Consider the following 20,810-nt stretch of genomic DNA (forward strand, 5'->3'; position numbering starts at 1 on the left):
AACATCAAAAACATAAAACGTGTGGGTTATCCATTTAAAATAGACCACTATAAATTGCTTTATGTAAGCTTTATGGTAAACACAAAGGAAAAACCATTAGTATATACACAAAAGATAAGGGTCTATGGAACCTACATACAGAAATGAGCCATTTCTATAGAAAATCATCAATCCACGTGGAAGAGAGCAAGAGAAGAAGAAAGGAATTATAAAATAGAAAACAAGAAAATGGGTAAGTCTATACATGTCAATAATTACTTTAAATGCAAAGGAACTAATTCTCCAATCAGAAGATATACAGTGGCTGAATAGATTAAAAAAAAAAAGACCTATCTATATGCTGCCTATAAGAGACTCGTGTCAGATGTTAAGAATACACAGACTGAAAGTGAAAGAATGGAAAAAGACAATACATGCAAATGGAAATGAAAGGAAAGCTGGGGTAAGCAAACAAAGTAAACTTTAAGACAAAAGACTGTATTAAGAGACAAAGGGAAAAAAAGAGAGGGGATCCAACTAAATAAAATCAGAAATGAAAGAGAAGTAACAACTCACACCAAAGACATATAAAGGATTGTATATTATGAACAACTATATGCCAACAAGCTGGACAATCTGGAGAAATAAATCAATTCCTAGAATTGACTGGAAATATACAATCTTCTAAAACTGAAGCAGAAAGAATCAGAAAATATGAATAAACAGATTACAAATAGTGAAATTGAATTAGTAATAAAAAAAAATAAAAAAAACAAAACTCACAACAAACAAAGGTCGTGGACCGGATGGCTTCACAGGGGAATTTTACCAAACATTCAGAGAACTAACACCTATCCTTCTCAAGCATTCTGAAAAACTCAAGAGAAAGTCTCTGAAGCTCATTTTATAAAGCCAATATTATCTTAATTCCAAAACCAGATAAAACATTACAAAGAAAGAAAATTATAGACCAATATCCCTGATGAACATATAGCTAAAATTCTCAACAAAATATTAGCAAACCAGACCCAGCAATACATTGAAAAGGTCATACAACATGACCAAGTGGGATTTATTCAAGTGATGCAAGATTGGTACAATATCTACAAATCAATAAATGTGACATACCACATAAACAAAATGAAGGATAAAAACCACATGATCATATCAACAGATGCAGAAAAAACATTTGATAAAATCCAGCACTCACTTATGATAAAAACTCTCAGCAAAGTGAGAATACAGGGAACATACCTCTAAGTAATAAAGGCCACCATATATGACAAATCCACAGACAACATCATACTCAATGAGCAAAAACTAAAAGCATTTCCCTTAAGATTAGGAACAAGACAGGGCTGTCCGCTTTCAATACTCTCGTTGAACATAATACTGGAATTCCTAGCCCAACAGTCAAACAAGAAGAAATAAAAGGCATCCAAATTGGAAAGGGAGAAGCAAAACTGTCATTATTTTAAGATGACATGATACTATATATAGAGAACCCTAAAGACTCCACCAAAAAACTTCAGAACTATATAAATTCAGCAAAGTAGCAAGATACAAAATACATATCCAGAAATCAGTTGCATTTGTATACACCAATTATGAACTATCAGAAAGAGAAAATTCAAAAAACAATCACATTTACAATTGCATTAAAAAATACCTAGGAATGCCCTAACCAGTTTGGCTCAGTGGATAGAGCGTCGGCCTGCGGACTCAAGGGTTCCAGGTTCGATTCCGGTCAAGGGCATGTACATTGGTTGCGGGCACATCCCCATTAAGGGGTGTGCAGGAGGCAGCTGGTCGATGTTTCTAGCTCTCTATCCCTCTCCCTTCCTCTCTGTAAAAAAATCAATAAAATATATTTTTAAAAAAATAAATAAAATACATTTTAAAGAAACACCTAGGAATAAATTTAACAGAGGATATAAAAAACCTATACTCGGAAAATTGTAAGACACTAAAGAAAGAAATTAAAGAAGATACAAATAAGTGGAAGCGTAAGCCGTGTTCATGGATAGGAAGAATTAACATCATTAACATGTCCATACTACCCAAAGCAATCTATAGAATCAATTCAATTCTATCAAGATACCAACAACATATTTCACAGAACTAGAACAAATACTGCAAAAATTTATATGAAATGAAAAAAGATCCCAAATAGCCACAGCAATCTTGAGAAAGAAGAATAAAGTTGGATGAATCACACTACTTGATATCAAACTACTCTAAAGGCCATTATAATCAAAATGGCATGGTACTGGCATAAAAAGATAGATATACAGTAGATCAATGGAACAGAATACAGAGCCCAGAAATAAACCCAGGACTTTATAGTCAATATTTTACAAAGGAAGCAAGAACATACAATGGGGTAAAGAGAGTATATTCAATAAATAGTGATGGGAAAATTGGACAGATATGTGCAAAATAATGAAACTAGACCACCTTCCTACAACATACACAAGAATAAACTCAAAATGGATTAAAGACTTAAATGTTAGATTCGAATCCATAAAAATCTTACAAGAAAAAATAGTCAAATCTCAGACATTTCTCGTAGCAATATTTTTTCTATCTCCTCATGCAAGAAAATCAAAAGAAAAAATAAACAAATGGGTGTACATCAAGCTATAAAGTTTTTGAACAGCAAAGGAAATAATCAACAAAATGAAGACAACCCACTGAATGGGAGAACAGATTCGTCAATGACACATCTGATTAAGAGTTTAATATGAAAATTTATAAGGAACTTATAAAACTCAACACAAAAAACAATTCAATTAAGAAATGGGTAAAGGACCTGAATAGACACTTCTTCAAAGAGGTCATGCTGATGGTCAAAAGACATATGAAAGGATTCTCATCTTCACTAATCATCAGAGAAATGCACATTAAAACAACCTCACACCTGTCAGAATGGCTATTATCAAGAAATCAACAAACATGAGTTGGCGAGGAAGTTCGGAATAGGGAACTCTTGTGCACAGTTGTTGGGAATGCAGACTGGTGCAGCCATTGTGGAAAACAGTATGGAGTTACCTCAAAAACTTAAAAGTGGAATTGCTTTATGACCCAGCAATTCCACTTCTGGGAAGATATCCAAAGAAACTTGACACACTAATTTAAAAGAACAGTATAAAATAGAGTATTATTCAGCCATAAAAAGGAAAATTAAATTGGGACAATGGGGATGAACCTTGAGGGCATCATGCTAAGTGAAATGTCAGACAGAAAAAGACAAATAACATATGATCTTACTTATATGTAGAATCTTATTTAAAAATAAATAAAAACAGGCCATGACTGGGTAGCTCAGTTGGTTAGAGCATTGTCCTGATACACCAAGGTTGTGGGTTCCATGCTCCAGTCAGAGTACATACAAGAAACAACCAATGAATGCATAAGTGGAACAACAAATCGATGCTTCTCTCTCTTACTCTCTTCTCTCTAAAATCAGTAAATAAAAAATTTAAAAACAAAAAAACAGTCATTGTGCTTGCCAGAGGCATGGGGTGGATAAAATGGGTAATGGTAATCAAAAGGTTAAAATTTCCAGTTATAAAAAATAAGTCCTGGAGATGTAATGTACAGCATATGTACAGCAAGATAACTATAGATAATAATCCTGTATTATATATTTCAAAGTTGCTGAGAGAATAAATATTAAAATTTTTCATTATAAGATAAAAAAGTTTCGCAACTATATGTGCTGGATGGTCACTAGATTTATAGTGATCATTTCAACATACACACACATCATTATGATGTACACCTAAGTCTAATGTAACATGTCAATTATATCTCAATTTTTCAAAAGAAAAAAAAATGTGTATCAGCACATACAGACCAAACAAAACACGTCTCTGGGCTCCCAAATTTTTACCTTAGTATTACAAATAGTGTTAGCTCCCTCAACAATTGGTTACACCAGTGCTTGTTTTCCCCTGGTGATTTAAATACCCAGTGAATGTCTACACTCTTTCCAGGAAGGTGAGTGGGTACAGGAATATAGAAGTCACAACTGGTTTATTATAGAAGTCACAACTGGTTTATTCTGAAAATAGAGTGACCTGTTTTTTTTCATCTCCACATACTTCCAAAATTGATTCAATATCCTGATTTAAATACCCAGTGAATGTCTACACTCTTTCCAGGAAGGTGAGTGGGTACAGGAATATAGAAGTCACAACTGGTTTATTCTGAAAATAGTGTGACCTGCTTTTTTTCATCTCCACATACTTCCAAAATTGATTCAATATCCTGTGTATTTAGGGGCTAAAGATTTGATTTGTGTGTCTTGTCTGTGTCATCTTTTAGTTTCTTCCAAATTGTACTGTATTGACGTTTATAGCGTTTTGAATTTATATTTTGAGATGGAGCCTTTTACTGAAAAAGTCTTTGTCATATATTTAGCTCTTTCCCTCTGGCAAGTAGCATCAGTTGGGTATGGAGAGTTGTAAATATCCGTTCATGCCCCATTGATCAATGCTGATTCAGTTTTTAATGTCTAAGTTCTTATTTTTCATCTTAAATACTACAGGCTTCTCAACTCTTTATTTTGCTATTAATATAACAGATAAAGATGTGCTTTTCTTATTTTTTTTAGGTTTTATGTGGTAATAATTTAGACTTATAGAAAAGGTTTCCTTAATATTTGCTTCACTTATTTTAAATAAAATGTTTCTCAGAATATCCTTAGAAATGTTAATTTAATGGTATTTAAAATAAGCTAAAATGTTTTTACTGTATAGGTCAAATCCTCTACCTGTTGGCAAAATTTATTTTTTCTTAAATATATTTTTATTAATTTCAGAGAGGAAAGGGAGAGGGGGAGAGAGATAGAAACATCAATGATGAGAGAGAATAATTGATCGACTGCCTCCTGCACACCCCACACTGGGAATCAAGCCCACAACCTAGGCATGTGCTGTGACCAGGAATCGAACCATGACCTCCTGGATCACAGGTGAACACTCAACCACTGAGCCACGCCGGCCATGCATCGTGGGCAAAATTTAAATCTGAATTTTAAACTACTTCATAATTTATGGTGTTAATCTGTGGTTCTTCTATGGAATAATTATTGCACATATAACTCAATAATATTAACACTCCAATTATACAAGATCCAAATTGGCTAAAGTGATGCAGACCTAACAGCATTTTAGGGGTTAATAAAACTACTGACCCAGTGCTGTCTAAAACATATAAGAAATGAATGCGATCCAGGTATCTAATAAGGCCATGAACTTTTAATATCCACAAAAATCCCCCCTTTTTGCATAAAAGTAGGAAAGAATAGTATGTTATATTAATCTGCATAATGAAGAAGCTCAATTAACTCCATGTAATAAAGCAATTATAATCAAACTGTTAACAAAGATTGAAAGCAATAAGAGAGCACTATAGAGCAACTCAAGTATAAGAGATCCTCAATAAGATTAATAGATACAAAAATTTTCTCATCATGACTTACTTAAAGTGTTGAAAAAAATAAAAACTATCAACTGAAAATTCTATATTTGATTTAATATTAAGATAGCAATACTCCCCAATGTAATCTACAGACTCAACACAATCTGTATCAAATCCCAATGGCCTTGTTTGCAGAAATGGAAATGCCAATTCAACATTGCTGGTGGGAATGTAAAATGGTATAGCTACTGTGGTAAACAATTTGGTGGTTCCTCAAAAAGATAAACATAGAATTATCATACAACCCAGCAACACTTCTTCTAGGTATATACCCAAGCAAGCTGAAAACACATTTACACAAAAAACTTGTAAATGAATGTTCATGGCAGCATTATTCATCATAACGAAATGTCCGCCAATTAATGAATAGATAAATAAACTCTGCCATATCTATACAATGGAAGTTATTTTTCAACCTTTTTCTTCATTTCATGGCACACGTAAACTAATTACTAAAATTCTGTGGCACACAAAAAAGTATATATTTTTGCCAATCTGACAAAAAAATTTAAAAATGTGTAATTTTACTCATGAACACCGGACAGCTAGTGTTGTGTTGGCTGTTGTCATTTTTTTTTTTTTTTTTTTTCTTTTTTTTAAAATATATTTTATTGATTTTTTACAGAGAGAGGAAGGGAGAGGGATAGAGAGCTAGAAACAACGATGAGAGAGAAACAACGACCAGCTGCCTCTTGCACACCTCCTACTGGGGATGTGCCCGCAACCAATGTACATGCCCTTGACCGGAATCGAACCTGGGACCTCTCAGTCCGCAGACCGACGCTCTATCCACTGAGCCAAACCGGTTTCGGCTGTTGTCATTTTCTTATTTGACAATCTAAGGTCAGTGCCCATGACTAAATAGTCAGGCATTGCATGTTTTAAAAATTCTTACAGCACACCAGTTAAAAATTGCTGCAATGAAATATTATTCAGCCATAAAAAATAATGAAATACAAATATATGCAACAACATGGAAGCATCTCTAAAGCATCGTGCTGAGCAAAAGAAGCCAGACATGTATGCTGTACACCTAAAGCTAATACAAAATAATATTGAATATAAACTAATTTAAAAAATAAATTTTAATTTAAAAAAAAAGTGGGGGAGGAACCAAGATGGTGGTATAAGTAAACACAGGTACTCACATCCTCCGACAACCACATCAAGATTACAACTAAAATACAGAACAACGATCATTCAGAATTACCTGAAATCTGGCTGAATGGAAATCCTAGAAATATAGAAAATTAAAGAACAAAGCACACTGAGACTGGTAGGAGGGATAGAAGCGAGGAACAGCATGGTCTGACACCCACGTGTGGCGTGCTTTTAATCCAGAGAAATATCTCGGCTGTGGAGGCCTCCCATGAGGAGTAAGAGGTCATAGCTGCACACCAGGACCCCAGTCCAGGGTTCCAGAGCCAGAAGAGAATTCCCTGTAACTTTGGGCTGTAAAAATCAGTGGGAATTTAGCTGAGCCACATGGAGGCTGCTGGAGCCCCAGGCAGTTCCTCTTTTTTTTTTTTTAATATATTTTATTGATTTTTTACAGAGGAAGGGAGAGAGAGAGTTAGAAACATCCATGAAAGAGAAACATCGATCAGCTGCCTCCTGCACACCCCCCACTGGGGATGTGCCCGCAACCAAGGTACATGCCCTTGACCGGAAATCGAACCTGGGACCCTTGAGTCCGCAGGCCGATGCTCTATCCACTAAGCCAAACCGGTTTCGGCCAGGCAGTTCCTCTTAAAGGGTCCACACACAGACTTACTTGGACTCACTCCCTCTGAGCTCCAGCACTGGGGCAGTAGCTTGAAAGGATCCAGGGACATAGGATCAGGGCAAGAACTCAGGGGCAGCTTTATCCCAGACAAAAGTGCTAGGACAACCCTCCTATTCCCCCACCTCCACCCCCATACCACAGAGCTGACTGACAGGCACCATATCTATCTCCATCAACCTGGCCCACACTGTTCATCCTGCCCTGATGATTCCATGAGATCCCATGCCACCCAATTTGCAGCCCCTCCCAAGCTGTTTGTAACGTCTTTCCTCATATGAATGGCCTTTTCTGACTCAGGCTTCAGACTTCTCTAAAATCTCTCAAACAAGCAGCAGCTAGCTGCAGCAAACTCATACCTCGATAAGTGGCCCCAAACCCAGCACTAGCCACAGCTTGCCAAGGTTCACAGCTTGGCCTCTCCTGGGCACCTCCTAGCCCAACACAAGTAGCAGCCATCTTCAGATCACTCTGTAGCTCCTGCCAGGTGGCCCCAGGCAGGTCACAGGCAGTGGCTGACTTTGCACCTCCTGGAAGGCCCCAGTATCAGTGCACCCAGCAGTCAGCTTCAGAACATACCAGATTACAGCTCTACACATCTACAAGTGACACACTCAAGGGGCAGACTCGGTGAGCACCACAGCCCCAATGAAGCAAGTTCTGCTCCATAGGGGTGTCTCCTGCACAGCAGCTCTTTTGCTGCAGTCACAGCTGAGCTCACAGCCAATTGATCTGGGGGTCAATTCTTCCCAGTGACACCAACAGCAATCACAGCTAACTACAACAGGACAGTGCACAAAGCCCACACAGGGTCACACCTAGAGCGCCCAGCTCAGGTGACTAGGGAGGCTGAGCCACTGGATCCTACAGGATACCTACTACACAAGGCCATTCCACCAATTCCAGGAGAAATAGGAGTTCTACCTAAAACAGTGGTCGGCAAACTCATTAGTCAACAGAGCCAAATATCAACAGTACAACGATTAAAATGTCTTTTGAGAGCCAAAAACCGACTTCTGCGCATGGGCCACCAAGTTTCAATCACACTGTACGTGTGCGCCCGCACATGGTATTTTGTGGAAGAGCCACACTCAATGGGCCAAAGAGCCGCATGTGGCTCGCGAGCCGCAGTTTGCCGACCATTGACCTAAAACATAGAAACAAACACAGGAAAGCAGCCAAAATGCAGAGACAAAGAAACATGTCACAAATGAAAGAACAAAAGAAATCTCCAGAAAAAGAACTAAATGAAATGGAAGCAAGCAAACTATTAGATATAGAGTTCAAAACAATGGTTATAAGGATGCTGAAAGGACTCAATGAGAGCTTCAAGGAATTTAGTGAGAATGTCAAGGAACTTAGTAAGAATTTCAAGGAAATTAGTGAGAACATCAAAGACATGAAAAAAGGACCAGTCAGAAATGAAGGACATACTAACTGAAATGAAGAATAATTTACAGGGAATCAACAGTAGAATAGAGGAGTCCAAGAATCAAATCAGCGATTTGGAATGTGAGAAAGCAAAAAAACACCCAATCAGAAAGAGCAAAAAGAAAAAAGAATCCAAAAAATATGAAGAGAGCCTCTGGACAACTTCAAGTTTACCAACATTCGCATCATGGGAGTGCCAGAAAGAGAAGAGATGGAGCAAGAAATTGAAAACCAATTTAAAGAAAAAATGACAGAAAGCTTCCCCTTTATGGTTAAAGAAATAGACTTACAAGTCCAGGAAGTGCAGAGTCCCAAACAAGATGAAACCAAAGAGACCCACACCAAGACACATCATAATTAAAATGCCAAAAGTTAAAGACAAAGAGAGAACTTTAAAAGCAGTATGAGAAAAGCAGTTAGGTACCTACAAATGAGCACCCATATGACTGTCAGCTGATTTCTCAACAGAAACTTTGCAGGTCAGAGGGGAGTGGAGTTCATCAGCACCAAATCAGTATTACAAGAAATGTTAAAGGGTCTTATTTAAGAAGAGGAAGAAGAAAACGAAGCAGAGAAATTAAAAATATGAACAATAAAATGGCAATAAATACATATCTATCAACAATTGAATATAAAAATTAAAATAAATGAACAAGAAATCTAATGAAAATAAATAAAATAAAGTGATTAATAAAATAGAACTAGAGGCATGGCAACATGGAACAGATTGATGAATCTTAGAGGGAAGGGGGGAGGGGGAGAAGGAAGAGATCAACCAAAGAACTTATATACATAATCCATGGACACAGACAATAGGGTGGTGAAGACCTGGGGTGGGGTAGGATTCGGGTGATGGAGGGCAATGGGGAGGGGGGGGCAAGGGGGACATCTGTAATACTCTCGACAATAAAGATACAAAAATAAATAAATAAATAACTTTGTAATTTCCATTCTTTTCTGTGGATCTTGGAACAATTTAAATAGTGTTGAAACTTTCTATTCTTCATGGAAATAAGTAATAAAATAAAGTCCAGAGAGATAACTTTAAAAATAAAGTTGGTTATGAGTATTAAATATGAAATAAATCTTTACATATGCATTTCAATATTGAGATAATCAAAACTAAATATAAATCATGTAAAATATGGTTCCATATTTGCAAATACACCTGTATACTTATCTATCTTTATATATTTACAGAGAAAATTTTGGAATGACATTGACAGACTATTAGAAATCCAAGTTTATGTATTTAGTGAATCATTAATTTTAAATTAAAATGTTAATGTTAAAAAAAAAGAAGCCATTTATATGAAATGTCCAGAATAGGCAAATCCACAGAAACAGAAAGTAGATTAGTGGTCACCAGGGGCTGGGGTAGGGCAAAATGGGGAGTGACTGCAAATGGGTAGAGTTTCTGGGGTAATGAAAATGTTCTGGAACTGGTGGGGATAGTTTCACAATCTTGTGTATATACTAAAACCACTGAATTGTAAACTTTATAATGGTGAATTTTATATGAATTAAATTTCAATTTTTAAAATGCTAAATGAAATAACATTGATTTGCAACTTGGTCATTTAAAACCCAAGATTCCAGACCTAGCTGGTTTGCTCAGTGGATAGAGCATTAGCCTGAGGACTGAAGGGTCCCACGTTCCATTCCAGTCAAGGGCACAAGCCTGGGTTGCAGGCGCGACCCCCAGTACAGGGAGTGCAGGTGGCAGTCGATCAATGATTCTCATCATTGATGTTTCTATCTCTTTCTCTCCCTCCCTTTCTGAAATCAGCAAGAATATATATATATATTTATATATATATATATATATATATATTTTTTATTGATTTTTTACAGAGAGGAAGGGAGAGGGATAGAGAGCTAGAAACATCGATGAGAGAGAAACATCGACCAGCTGCCTCCTGCACACCCCCCCTACCGGGGATGTGCCCGCAACCAATGTACATGCATTTGACCGGAATCGAACCTGGGACCCTTCAGTCCGCAGACCGACGCTCTATCCACTGAGCCAAACCGGTTTCGGCAATATATATATTTTTTAAAAACCCAAGATTACTTTACTTTTTGCATTTCTTTGAATTACTGAAGATATACTGCTGAAATCACTGAAATAAAAGGCAAAGTAAAAAATACATCTCTAGCAACACTGAGCCAGGGTCTCAGGTTCATGTTATCTGCACTTTGATTCCTATCCTGGCTGGTGCTTGATTACATGCTAGAGGGCTCCCCCTTCCAATTCTTAATTGAAGAAATAGTGATTAAATTTCTCAAGTTGACTCACAGAAGTTATTTAAGACGTATCTCCTCCTCCACTTGCAAAGTACACCCTGGGTAAAAGGACCAACCCTTTCTCTCCCCATTTTCTGTTCTTTCCACACAAAAGATCTGAGCTAGAGAAAGGAAAGCAATTTATTTAGCTAAATCTTAAAATCTCTTAATGATTGACAGCTGTAAGCAGGATTCCCTCTTCTCAACTTCTCCAAATCTCTAGGCCCCAAATAAGTATTGGGCAATTTGATAAATCAAAGGGTTAGGGGTCAGCAAAGGCTGCCTGGCCACCAAAAGCAACATGCTACTGGATGGTAGGTATGCCCTGAGACTCAGCTTCCCTTCCCTGTCGTTTTTTTCCCAGTTTTACTCATTTTAAAATCAAAGACTCACTAATATACTTCAAATCAGAATCTATGAACTATCTATATGAGAATCACCTGTGGTGCCTGGCCCACCCCAGACTTAGTAAATCAAAATCTCTGGGGATGGAGTCCAAGAAACTTATTTTCAAAATGATTCTAACATACATTGAGTTTGAGAAACACTGTTCTAAAAAGTTCAATAAAACAGGACCTGCAGCCATTAAGGTATAGGTAATGTGTAAGAGACTATCTGTTTTATGAAGACATGATCATTGCCACTGAGTTTACCAGTCAGAACTAAACACAGAACACTTTTATGTCTGGAACTCACTCACTGTACGGTATTCCATTAAATATAAATGTGAGGTGTGTGCTGTATACACACACATACATATATGTGTATATATATATATATATATATATAAATATATAAATATATATATATATATATATTACACAGCATTAAAGGCATAGATGACAAAGTAGTAGTGATGTTCTTATATTCAAATCAAGAGGTTTTCCAACATAGTGAGGAAAATATGGAACAAAGACATTTTTCTGTTCGTATTTCTTCTGTACCTGAATAAAGGATTGAATCTCAGCTAATAAAGACCTAAATGGAGACAGCCCTGATTAGATCAGGTAATTTTCCTTCTGAGTAATTTCAATCATCAACATGCAAATGTGGCATGTTAACTGTCACTACCACGTTTTTGCTAGCACATATTAATGGTTTTCATGATGGTGAGATCTTTACTTTTCTACCCTGCCTCTCCATTAACTGATTTTTAGAGGGAGAAACATCGATCAGCTGTCTCCTGCAGGCCCCCTACAGGGCATCAAAGCCCCTAACCCGGGCATGTGTCCTGGCCAGGAATCCAACCAGCAACCAACTGAGCCAGGGCAAAAATTCTTCTTGACTTTAAACTATTCATGCTGTCACACTATAGTGCACACACAAGATTCTTTTTCTGCTTCAAGTTTAAAAAGCCTTGAGAATCTCTTAAAAGTATATAGAAAATACTGGTTATAATTTGCTATATATTGATGATTCAGAGTCATCAATCATTACAAATACTAAGAGTTACAAATACTACTACAGGGTGTCCCAGAGAAATGTATACACACTTTAACAGCTGACAGCTCATTTTTGAAAATGAAATGTATTTTAACAAACACTGCCTTTATAATTATTTAAAAGTGTGTGTATACATTCAAAGTGTGTATATACATTTTTTTGGACACCATATATATGTAGGCAGGACTGAGCAGAATCTATACAGATCTTATAGCAGACCAAGGAAATTTGTTTTTGAAATAATTTCTATTGCTTGAATTAAAAGCACACATACACACAGTATAGGAGCTATGGTTTCCAAGGTTTCCAGTGTTTGAATACACTCCATACATATAGTACTTTGAACATTAAGTTCCCTGTCATAATACTTACACTCTACACTTTAATTTTGTAGCAAGATGTAGCGATTCACCGCATGGAAAATAACCGGGAAGCCGTCCCTTTTCTCTACAGAAAAGATCACTAAGAAATGAAAGCACTTAAAATCAATATACTAAGTAATCTCTAAAATGCGCTTCTCGGAACTCTAATAAATGTCCTATGATTCCTCTTCAACCAAGAAAAGCAGCAGGCAGAGAAAATGAAACTTACACTTCTCTGTCACTCTAGAAATACCATTATTTCTTCATACTGCATGTAAAAAATTGTTACCTGTAAGAGACCAGAGAATCTTGATGCCCAATTCAGGTGCAAGACAAAACCACAGCCTATGCAGAAAAATAGGACATTCCTTCCTAACACTCAGATTTGGGTTTGTCTGTTTGTTTGTTTGTTTCTGGCTTTTATTTGTGTTTAATTGCTTTCGGCGTTCTCGAAACCTTGCAGGGATAGGTTACACTGCAGAAAAACACTCAGGTGCTACACAGTAGCGGCCTCGTCAGGCCCGCCCGCACGCGGGTGCAGAACGGATGCCGCAGCCCCTCAGCAAAGCGAGGAGGGGAAGAAAACACCCCACGGCCGTGAAACCAACCGAGAAGGGGCTGGCCGGCCCTCCACGAGCCAGCGTGCCCCGCGTGCACCGCGCGTCCCCCAAGTGCCCTTGGAAGCAGCGGCCCGCGGGGAGAGCCGCGCCCGGTCCCGGAGGACTCCAGTTCCGCCCGCCGGCTCTTCCCTACCCCACCCCGCCCCTGGGACCCGCCAAGCCCGCCGCGCCGGCTCCGCCCCTCGCCTCCCGGCCAGGCCCCGAGTCCAGCCCCGGTGCGAGGCAGCCCAGGCGGCAGGCGCGGCAGAGCCCAGGCAGTCCCGGCCCCCAGCAGCGCCCTCGCCCCACAGGCCGCCAAGGCCGCCCGGGAGCGTGCGCGCCGCAGCCCCGACCAGGCCTGCGCCCCGGGCTTTGGCCTGGGCGGACGGCGCCCTCGTCTCTCACCTGCGTCCCCACCACGACTATCTGAGGCAACTGGATGATGTCGGCGCCCACAGTATTGAAGACATCCTGGAGCTTGTTGATAACAGGAATTAGCGCCTCCATGACTCCGAAAACACGGGACCCCCGCCCGGCGGGCCGCGGCAATGAATGGGGCCGGGGCCGGCCCAGATTCCGCCTCCTTCCTCCTCTCCTCCGCCCTCTCCTCGGGAGCCGGCACCCATTGGTGCCCGCCCGGCTGCTACCTACCCCCTCCCGGCAAGCCGTGCGCTAAGACGGAGGTAGCGGGGAACAAAGCCTGCCGGGAGTTGTAGTTCTGCAGCGGAGGAACGCCAGGGCCTACAGCTTCCAGAAGGCTGCGCGGCGCGGGCACACCCGGAGCCAGAGAGGGCGGGCTGTTTGTTATTGGGATACTTTCCAGGCTCCTGTCAAAAGACTAGGGAGCGAAACCTGGAGAGTAGAAGGGAAGGAATGCATTTATGCCGTGCTTGAGTCGTATTGGGTGGGGAAATGCCGAATATGTGTTAAGTACAGCTGAATCTCTTGATTATCCAAGATGGCAATAAGGACGGGTTGGAAAGGCTTAAATAGCTCCTAGCCTCAGACACCCCAGCCAGGTGCAAAAGGTCTGTAGGCTAATAGTAGACGGCGAGGGGTGCTATTTTGCAAAAATAACAAAACCACCGGTTTGGCTCAGTGGATAGAGCGTCGTCCTGCGGCCTGAAGGGTCCCAGGTTCGATTCCGGTCAAGGCTAAGTACCTAGGTTGCGGGCACACCCTCAGTTGGGGGTGTGCAGGAAGCAGCTGATTGATGTTTCTTACTTTCTATCTTCCTTCCTCGCTGTAAAAAAAAAAAAATCAATATATTTTTAAAAAAATAAATAGCAAAAACAACCCGGATTGAACACGGTTCTCCAGGATTTTTGTAAAAACGTGTTCAGAAAGAAGAGTGTCACAGTTTTAGAGGGGAAAGGCTGTGTCCTTGTTCTCCATATTCGGTATACAACGTTATTTGCTGTGTGGCCTGATTCCCTACAAAGTGGAGATCTGATAACTGCCTCACTAGCTTTTTGCTAAGTGTGCCTACTGTTCTATTCCTAAATGTTGTTTTTCTTTTTAGGCAGATAATATCTCTCTTCTCCAAGCCTCCAAGGTTTCCTATCTCAAAGTAAAAAATGGTGACATTTAAGCAAAGACCAAAGTAGGTGAGGAGAAAGCCCCCCTTCCTACTTTATTTTCCTCCATAGCATTTATCTCCATCTAGCACGCTACACATTGAACTTGTTTACGCTCTCTCACTTTTACTACATTATCAGCTGCTAGCAGCCAGAGATTTATCATTATTTAACTCACTGATGTATCCCTAGCCCCTAGAAAGTGACAAGGGAACCGAAATCTCAACCCCTTTGAGTTTACAATCTAACAGAGGACCATAATAAATCAATGGGTAGTCCTATAATTGGGTGTATTATGGAGCATAGTCTGAGAAGGAGGAAAGTTCAAGCAAGACTTCCTGTAAGTCACTATATTTAATCCCCAGGAGGGCAAGGACCACCAGCAGTGCGGAAGTTGTGCAGTACACAACTTCAGTAGACACCATTCACCAGCACAGCCATCCACAGTCGCCCTGGGGAATGTGCTTGGTGGTGGGTACTCAATACATATTTTTGAACAAATGAATGAAACGAAGACCTGAAGGTCCACTAGTGGTGGTTTGGTATCTTATCACATTTTATGAACAATTCCTTCTTTGATTCTTCTTAAAAACAATACTTTCAGAGACAAAGTGAGGAAATATTTTCAAAGCTCAAAAAAAAAAAAACGAAACAGAACAGACCAAAGAGCGGGTGGGCTCATGGTGACACTCCATGACCATAACCAGGAACTGTTTCATAGGGGCGAGCTGCCCTGGGGCAAAAATGACGCCACTACAACCTTTTCGCTTATTTGTGGCACCAATAGACACAGTCTTTTCCTAACTGCTAATGGCAAAATTAAAAGAGCAAGCATAAGATATATTCCAGGAAAGACACGTCATGAATTTTACAAGACATTACATAGTTCAATTTAAATGATAAAATATCTCTTGTGATGGAACATCCAGAGCCTTCTATTAACATGCTTCAGGAACAATCGTGACTGCTTTTTATTTTTTATTTTTTTAAAAGGAAGAAGGATCACATAGCTAGTGCTCAAAAGTTCTATCTGTACCACCACATCATGTTTAAGCAGGTTTGTCCAGAACTTGTTTAGACACTAGAGCGTTGAGTTTATTGGGCACATTAAAGTGTTTGAGGATAGAGAAACAGGAAGTGGTGAGGCCTTGGAAAAGAGTTGCTCTAATTTGATAACATTAAAAAGAAAAAAACAGAAGGCAGGATACTCTGTGTGCAATGTGTTTCCCTGGAGACAAAGCAAACCGATTTGGCTTTTCCCATTTTAAGTTCAGAACACTCCTGCTTGTGGGAAAGCCACTCAGCCAGTAAGTATGACTTTTCTCATCTAAAGTAGGATAATGTGTTTCTCAGTGGGTTGCTATGAAATCAAATTAATCCATTATCAGGTACTGTCTCCAAAGGCTTTAAAAAAACAAACTCCTCCCTCAGCCATCCCTCTCTCACTATAGGTTTATGATTTAGGCAGAACTGTTTGGTTGCAGGTCACAGAAATTTAACTCAAACTAATGGACTCAAAAAGAGGAGCTACTTAACTTGTACAACCACAGGGCTAGCATGACCTTGGCCTCAAAAATAACTGGAAACGGCCGAAACCGGTTTGGCTCAGTGGATGGAGCGACGGCCTGCGGACTGAAGGGTCCTGGGTTCGATTCCGGTCAGGGGCATGTGCCTTGGTTGCGGGCACATCCCCAGTGGGGGGGGTGTAGGAGACGGCTGATCGATGTTTCTCTCTCATCGATGTTTCTGACTCTCTATTCCTCTCCCTTCCTCTCTGTAAAAAATCAATAAAATATATTAAAAAAAATAATAATAACTGGAAACGTGGGCTCAAGCAGCATCGGAATTATCTCTACCTTTTCTCTCTCTCTCTCACCCCCCCCCTACTCTTCCTCTCTTTCTCTCCCTCTCTTTCTCTCCCCCCCTCCCCCCCCATCATCAACTACTTCATTCCCTCAAATCAATTCATTCCTGTATATGAGGTGACCAGGCAGAGGTGGAGGCTGCTGGGGATCTCACTGAGCAAGCTGCCTCTGGGCGGATGAGGTTGAGTGAATTTGGGGAGGAACTGAAACTAGGTTTCCACCTTTTCCCTGGTGTATGAGTTTCCTATTGCTGCCTTAACAAATTACCACAAACTTAGTGGCGGAAAACAACAAAAATGTATTACTTATGGCCTTGTAGGTCCGAAGTCCAACTCCGCTCTCCCTGAGCTAAGGTCAAGGTATCACAGGGTTGCATTCCTTTCTGGAGTGTCCACGGAAGAGTCCGTCTCCTTGCCTTTTCCATATTTGAGACTGCTCACATTCCTAGCTCTTGACCCCCTTCCCACATCCTCAAAGCTAGCTGTGTCACATCTCCTTGACCCTTCATTGTCATAACCTCTCTCTGACCACAGCCAGGAAAGGTTTTCTGCTTTTAAGAACCCATGATTAGATTGACCCACCTGGATAACATAAGACAACCTCCCCACTGAAAAGTGTGTACCTTTCATTATATCTGCAAAGTCCCTTTGCCATGTAAAGTTCACAGGTACCAAGAATTAGGGCATGGACATGTTACAGGGGCCATATCTCTGCCTACCATACCAGGTTAAGGCAATCAGTCAGGGGATGAATCACCCAAGCAAGGCCATTTAGAAGTCTTCCCTGAAATTTTTTTAACTTGAGTAAACCAGAGAATTTTCTCTCCCATTATGGAGCTATACTGATGTGAGTCACTGTCTGCAGAGATCATATTTCCTACCAAGTGGAATAAATTGTTTTGTAAAATAGACTCCTTATTCATCACAAAAAAATTTTTTTTCTGAATCCAGCAATTGTTTCCTATTTCTAAATGTACATACATATATAGCATAGAATCTAGGAATTCTAATTCCCAGAGTTAACCACTCCCTCTTTGGCTTGTTGCTCCTTTCACACAATGTTATGAAACCATTCTTTATTGAGTGCTCACTGTATGTGAGGCACTGCACTACGTATTTTCCAATTGCCTTTGGGATAGGTTTATAGATGTGGAAACTGATGCTTCAGGGGTTTGAGTGAAGGGATACATTTACATAGCTAGTATGTAGCAGAGCTGGGATTAAAAGGGGCGATGTGTCCAACTTTTAACCTCTATACATACTGCCTCATTCATTCATTCCTTCATTTATTCAACACATATTTATCAATTACCTATTAGGCATGTGGGTCTCAGCCAGGAAGAGTATTTGCAACAGGAAGGGGGGACTGTGCACATGACAGTAACATGCCCTTCCTTCTTAGGCAACAGTGACCTCGCTGAGAGAAGTGTCCTATTTAGCTAGTTATCTCCACTACTTCGTATGATGCTTGTTACCTAACACCACTCTAATAAACATGGGGTTGGGACTCCTTTTATTTACTTGGAAAATCTGGAATAGCAAGGATTTAAGCAATGGGTACAATTGCAACTAAGATTTTCAAGCAAACCAGCCAAAACACATTAGACTGGCCTGGCGTAGGACTCCTCACCAGAAGAGCTGCCATTGCCATGTTACTTGGCCAGGGAGTAGGCTGGCTTTGTTCTAACTTAAAATTCCCAATAAGAGAAAGTTCTTTTTAAATTAAATTAAAAGCGGAGAAAATTTTAATAGTTCTTGCAAAAGTCCATTCAGGTGATTTTTATAGCATACGTATTCAAATTAATTTTATGCCAACATTTTGATCATCAATCTTAGCCAAGCTACCATTATCCATGTCTTAATACCTCTTTGTCATATTTTGGAAACTGCCAGTGTTTTGCAACGATGATAAACAGCTTTAATCAATTAGCTCAAATATTGTCAGCGGGTGCAGGGAATTGTCTGCAGAGGGTGGAGTGGGTCAGGTGGGTCAGAAGCCAGCAATTGAATCTGGTGAGATACCGACAGCCCATTAGAGGGCAGTGTGACAACACAATTAAGAGTAGTAGAGTCTTCATAGAGAATGAACTGGTGGTTGTCATAGGGAAGGGTGTTTGGGGGACTGGGGGAAAGAGGTGAAAGGAATAAGAAGTATAAAATGGCCCTGGCCAGTGTGGCTCCGTTGCTTGGGTTTCGTCCTGTGCCCTGAAGGGTTGCAGGTTCAATTCCTGGTCAGGGCACCTGCCTGGGTTTGGGGCTCAATCCCCCAAGTAGAAGGCAGCGATCCATGTTTCACTCTCATATTGATGTTTCTCTGTCTCCCTTCCTCTCTCTTTAAAAAAATCCATAAAAAGCCCAGCTGGCGTGGCTCAGTGGTTGAGCGTCGACCTATGAACCTGGTCACGGCTCGATTCCTGGTGAGGGCACATGCCCGGGTTGTGGGCTCGATCCCCAGTGGGGGGTGTGCAGGAGGCAGCCAATCGATGATTCTCTCATCATTGATCTTTTTATCTCTCTCTCCCTTCTTCTCTGAAATCAATAAAAAATGTATTTTTTAAAATCCATAAAAATATTTTTTTAAAAAGAAGTACAAATTGGTAGTTATAAAATAGTCATGGCCTAACCAGTTTGGCTCAGTGGATAGAGCGTCAGCCTGCGGACTGGAGGGTTCCAGGTTCGATCCCGGTCAAGGGCAGCAGCTGATTGATGTTTCTCTCTCATCGATGTTTCTCTCTATCCCTCTCCCTTCCTCTCTGTAAAATCAATAAAATATATATTTTATAAAATAGTCACAGGGATGGTAAAGCACAGGGAATATAGTCAGTAATATTGCAATAACTATGTATGGTTCCAGTTGGGTATTGGAAATATTAAGGACACTATGTAAAGTATATGATTATCTAACCACTCAGCTGTACCCCTGAAACCAACACAAAATAAAATTGAAAGTAAAATATAAAAATAAAAACAGCAGTAGAGTCCTTGCATCTCCCTAGACTATTTTTTCCCTTTTGTTTCACACACATACACCAATGGAACTTTGCCTTTCTTTTAATCCTCCCACCCTCAAACATGTAACATAGTTAACTTTCTGAAACAATAGTGTTTTTTACATCACGGTAATGCCAAAAACTGAAAATTTCTGTTAGACATCCCGGTCTTAAACTACTTTACCCTGTCTTTGGGAATTCCTCAGTGGCCTCACAAAATGTTGTTTGGTGTTCTTAGAAGCCCTTCACATTTCCTTTCTCTGTATTTCAGGCTTCCTTTTTGTCTTCCCTACACCAACTCCATTAGCTCACACTTATGCTGAGAGACGTACAGCTTTTCAGCCCCTGTGAGCTAGCTTTGTGTATCAGAAGCTCACTAGTACACGGGTGAGCAAAAGGGACATCTGCCCTGCATTCTCTCTTCAGCAGCCAGGTCTAGTAGACTTTGAACATCTTCACTCTAATTCCTCAACAAGTTCATCCAAACAGTAGGGGGCAGCACAAGTCAATTTGAGTTTTAAGAACAAATTATGATGGATAATAACACATCAGTGACACAGTAAGTCAGTGACTAAGGTAGTCTATAACACAGTGCTATGCACAGCATATGTGATATGTCTGAAGGTTTATCCAACAGTTAGTTGACTTTTTGTTTCTTTCTGGTGGCTTTTATTTATTCTAATTCATCTCCAGTCACTGAATGTTTGACTAAATGGATGAATGGATGAATGAATGTTTTGCATATTAAATATACTTCACTGGGCAAGTCAGAGACTAAACCAGTAAGTTGTTATTTTAGAACTAGTACAGGATGAGAATAAAAGTTCTGAATTAATCATCCTCTTTAAGAAGCATGACCTTACTCCCAACCCCTGAGCTATGAAATGGGAATAATATAACTACTAAGGATGTGACCTACAACCAAAATAAAAGTTTTTTAAAAGCATTAGCAATACTAGCACGTTAATACAAATGTAGAAAATGCAGCCAAAATCCAGACAGCAGTCTT

The 20,810-nt window shown here is 39.8% G+C and overlaps 1 protein-coding gene across 8 annotated transcripts in view; it reads right to left on the reverse strand.

Annotated features, from left to right (window-relative positions):
- DNM1L (dynamin 1 like) overlaps positions 1–13,929 on the reverse strand; it is a 47,956-nt gene extending 34,027 nt beyond the window's left edge. For all 8 annotated transcript variants that reach the window (XM_008140545.3, XM_008140544.3, XM_008140542.3 and 5 more), the window contains exon 1: positions 13,776–13,929. In XM_008140545.3, coding sequence (XP_008138767.1) covers positions 13,776–13,877 — 102 coding nt within the window. In that variant the 5' untranslated portion in view covers positions 13,878–13,929. The remainder of the gene's footprint in view (positions 1–13,775) is intronic.
- Positions 13,930–20,810: the final 6,881 nt, after the last annotated feature.

This window comes from Eptesicus fuscus, chromosome 7 (assembly GCF_027574615.1).
Source record: "Eptesicus fuscus isolate TK198812 chromosome 7, DD_ASM_mEF_20220401, whole genome shotgun sequence".
NCBI lineage: Eukaryota > Metazoa > Chordata > Mammalia > Chiroptera > Vespertilionidae > Eptesicus > Eptesicus fuscus.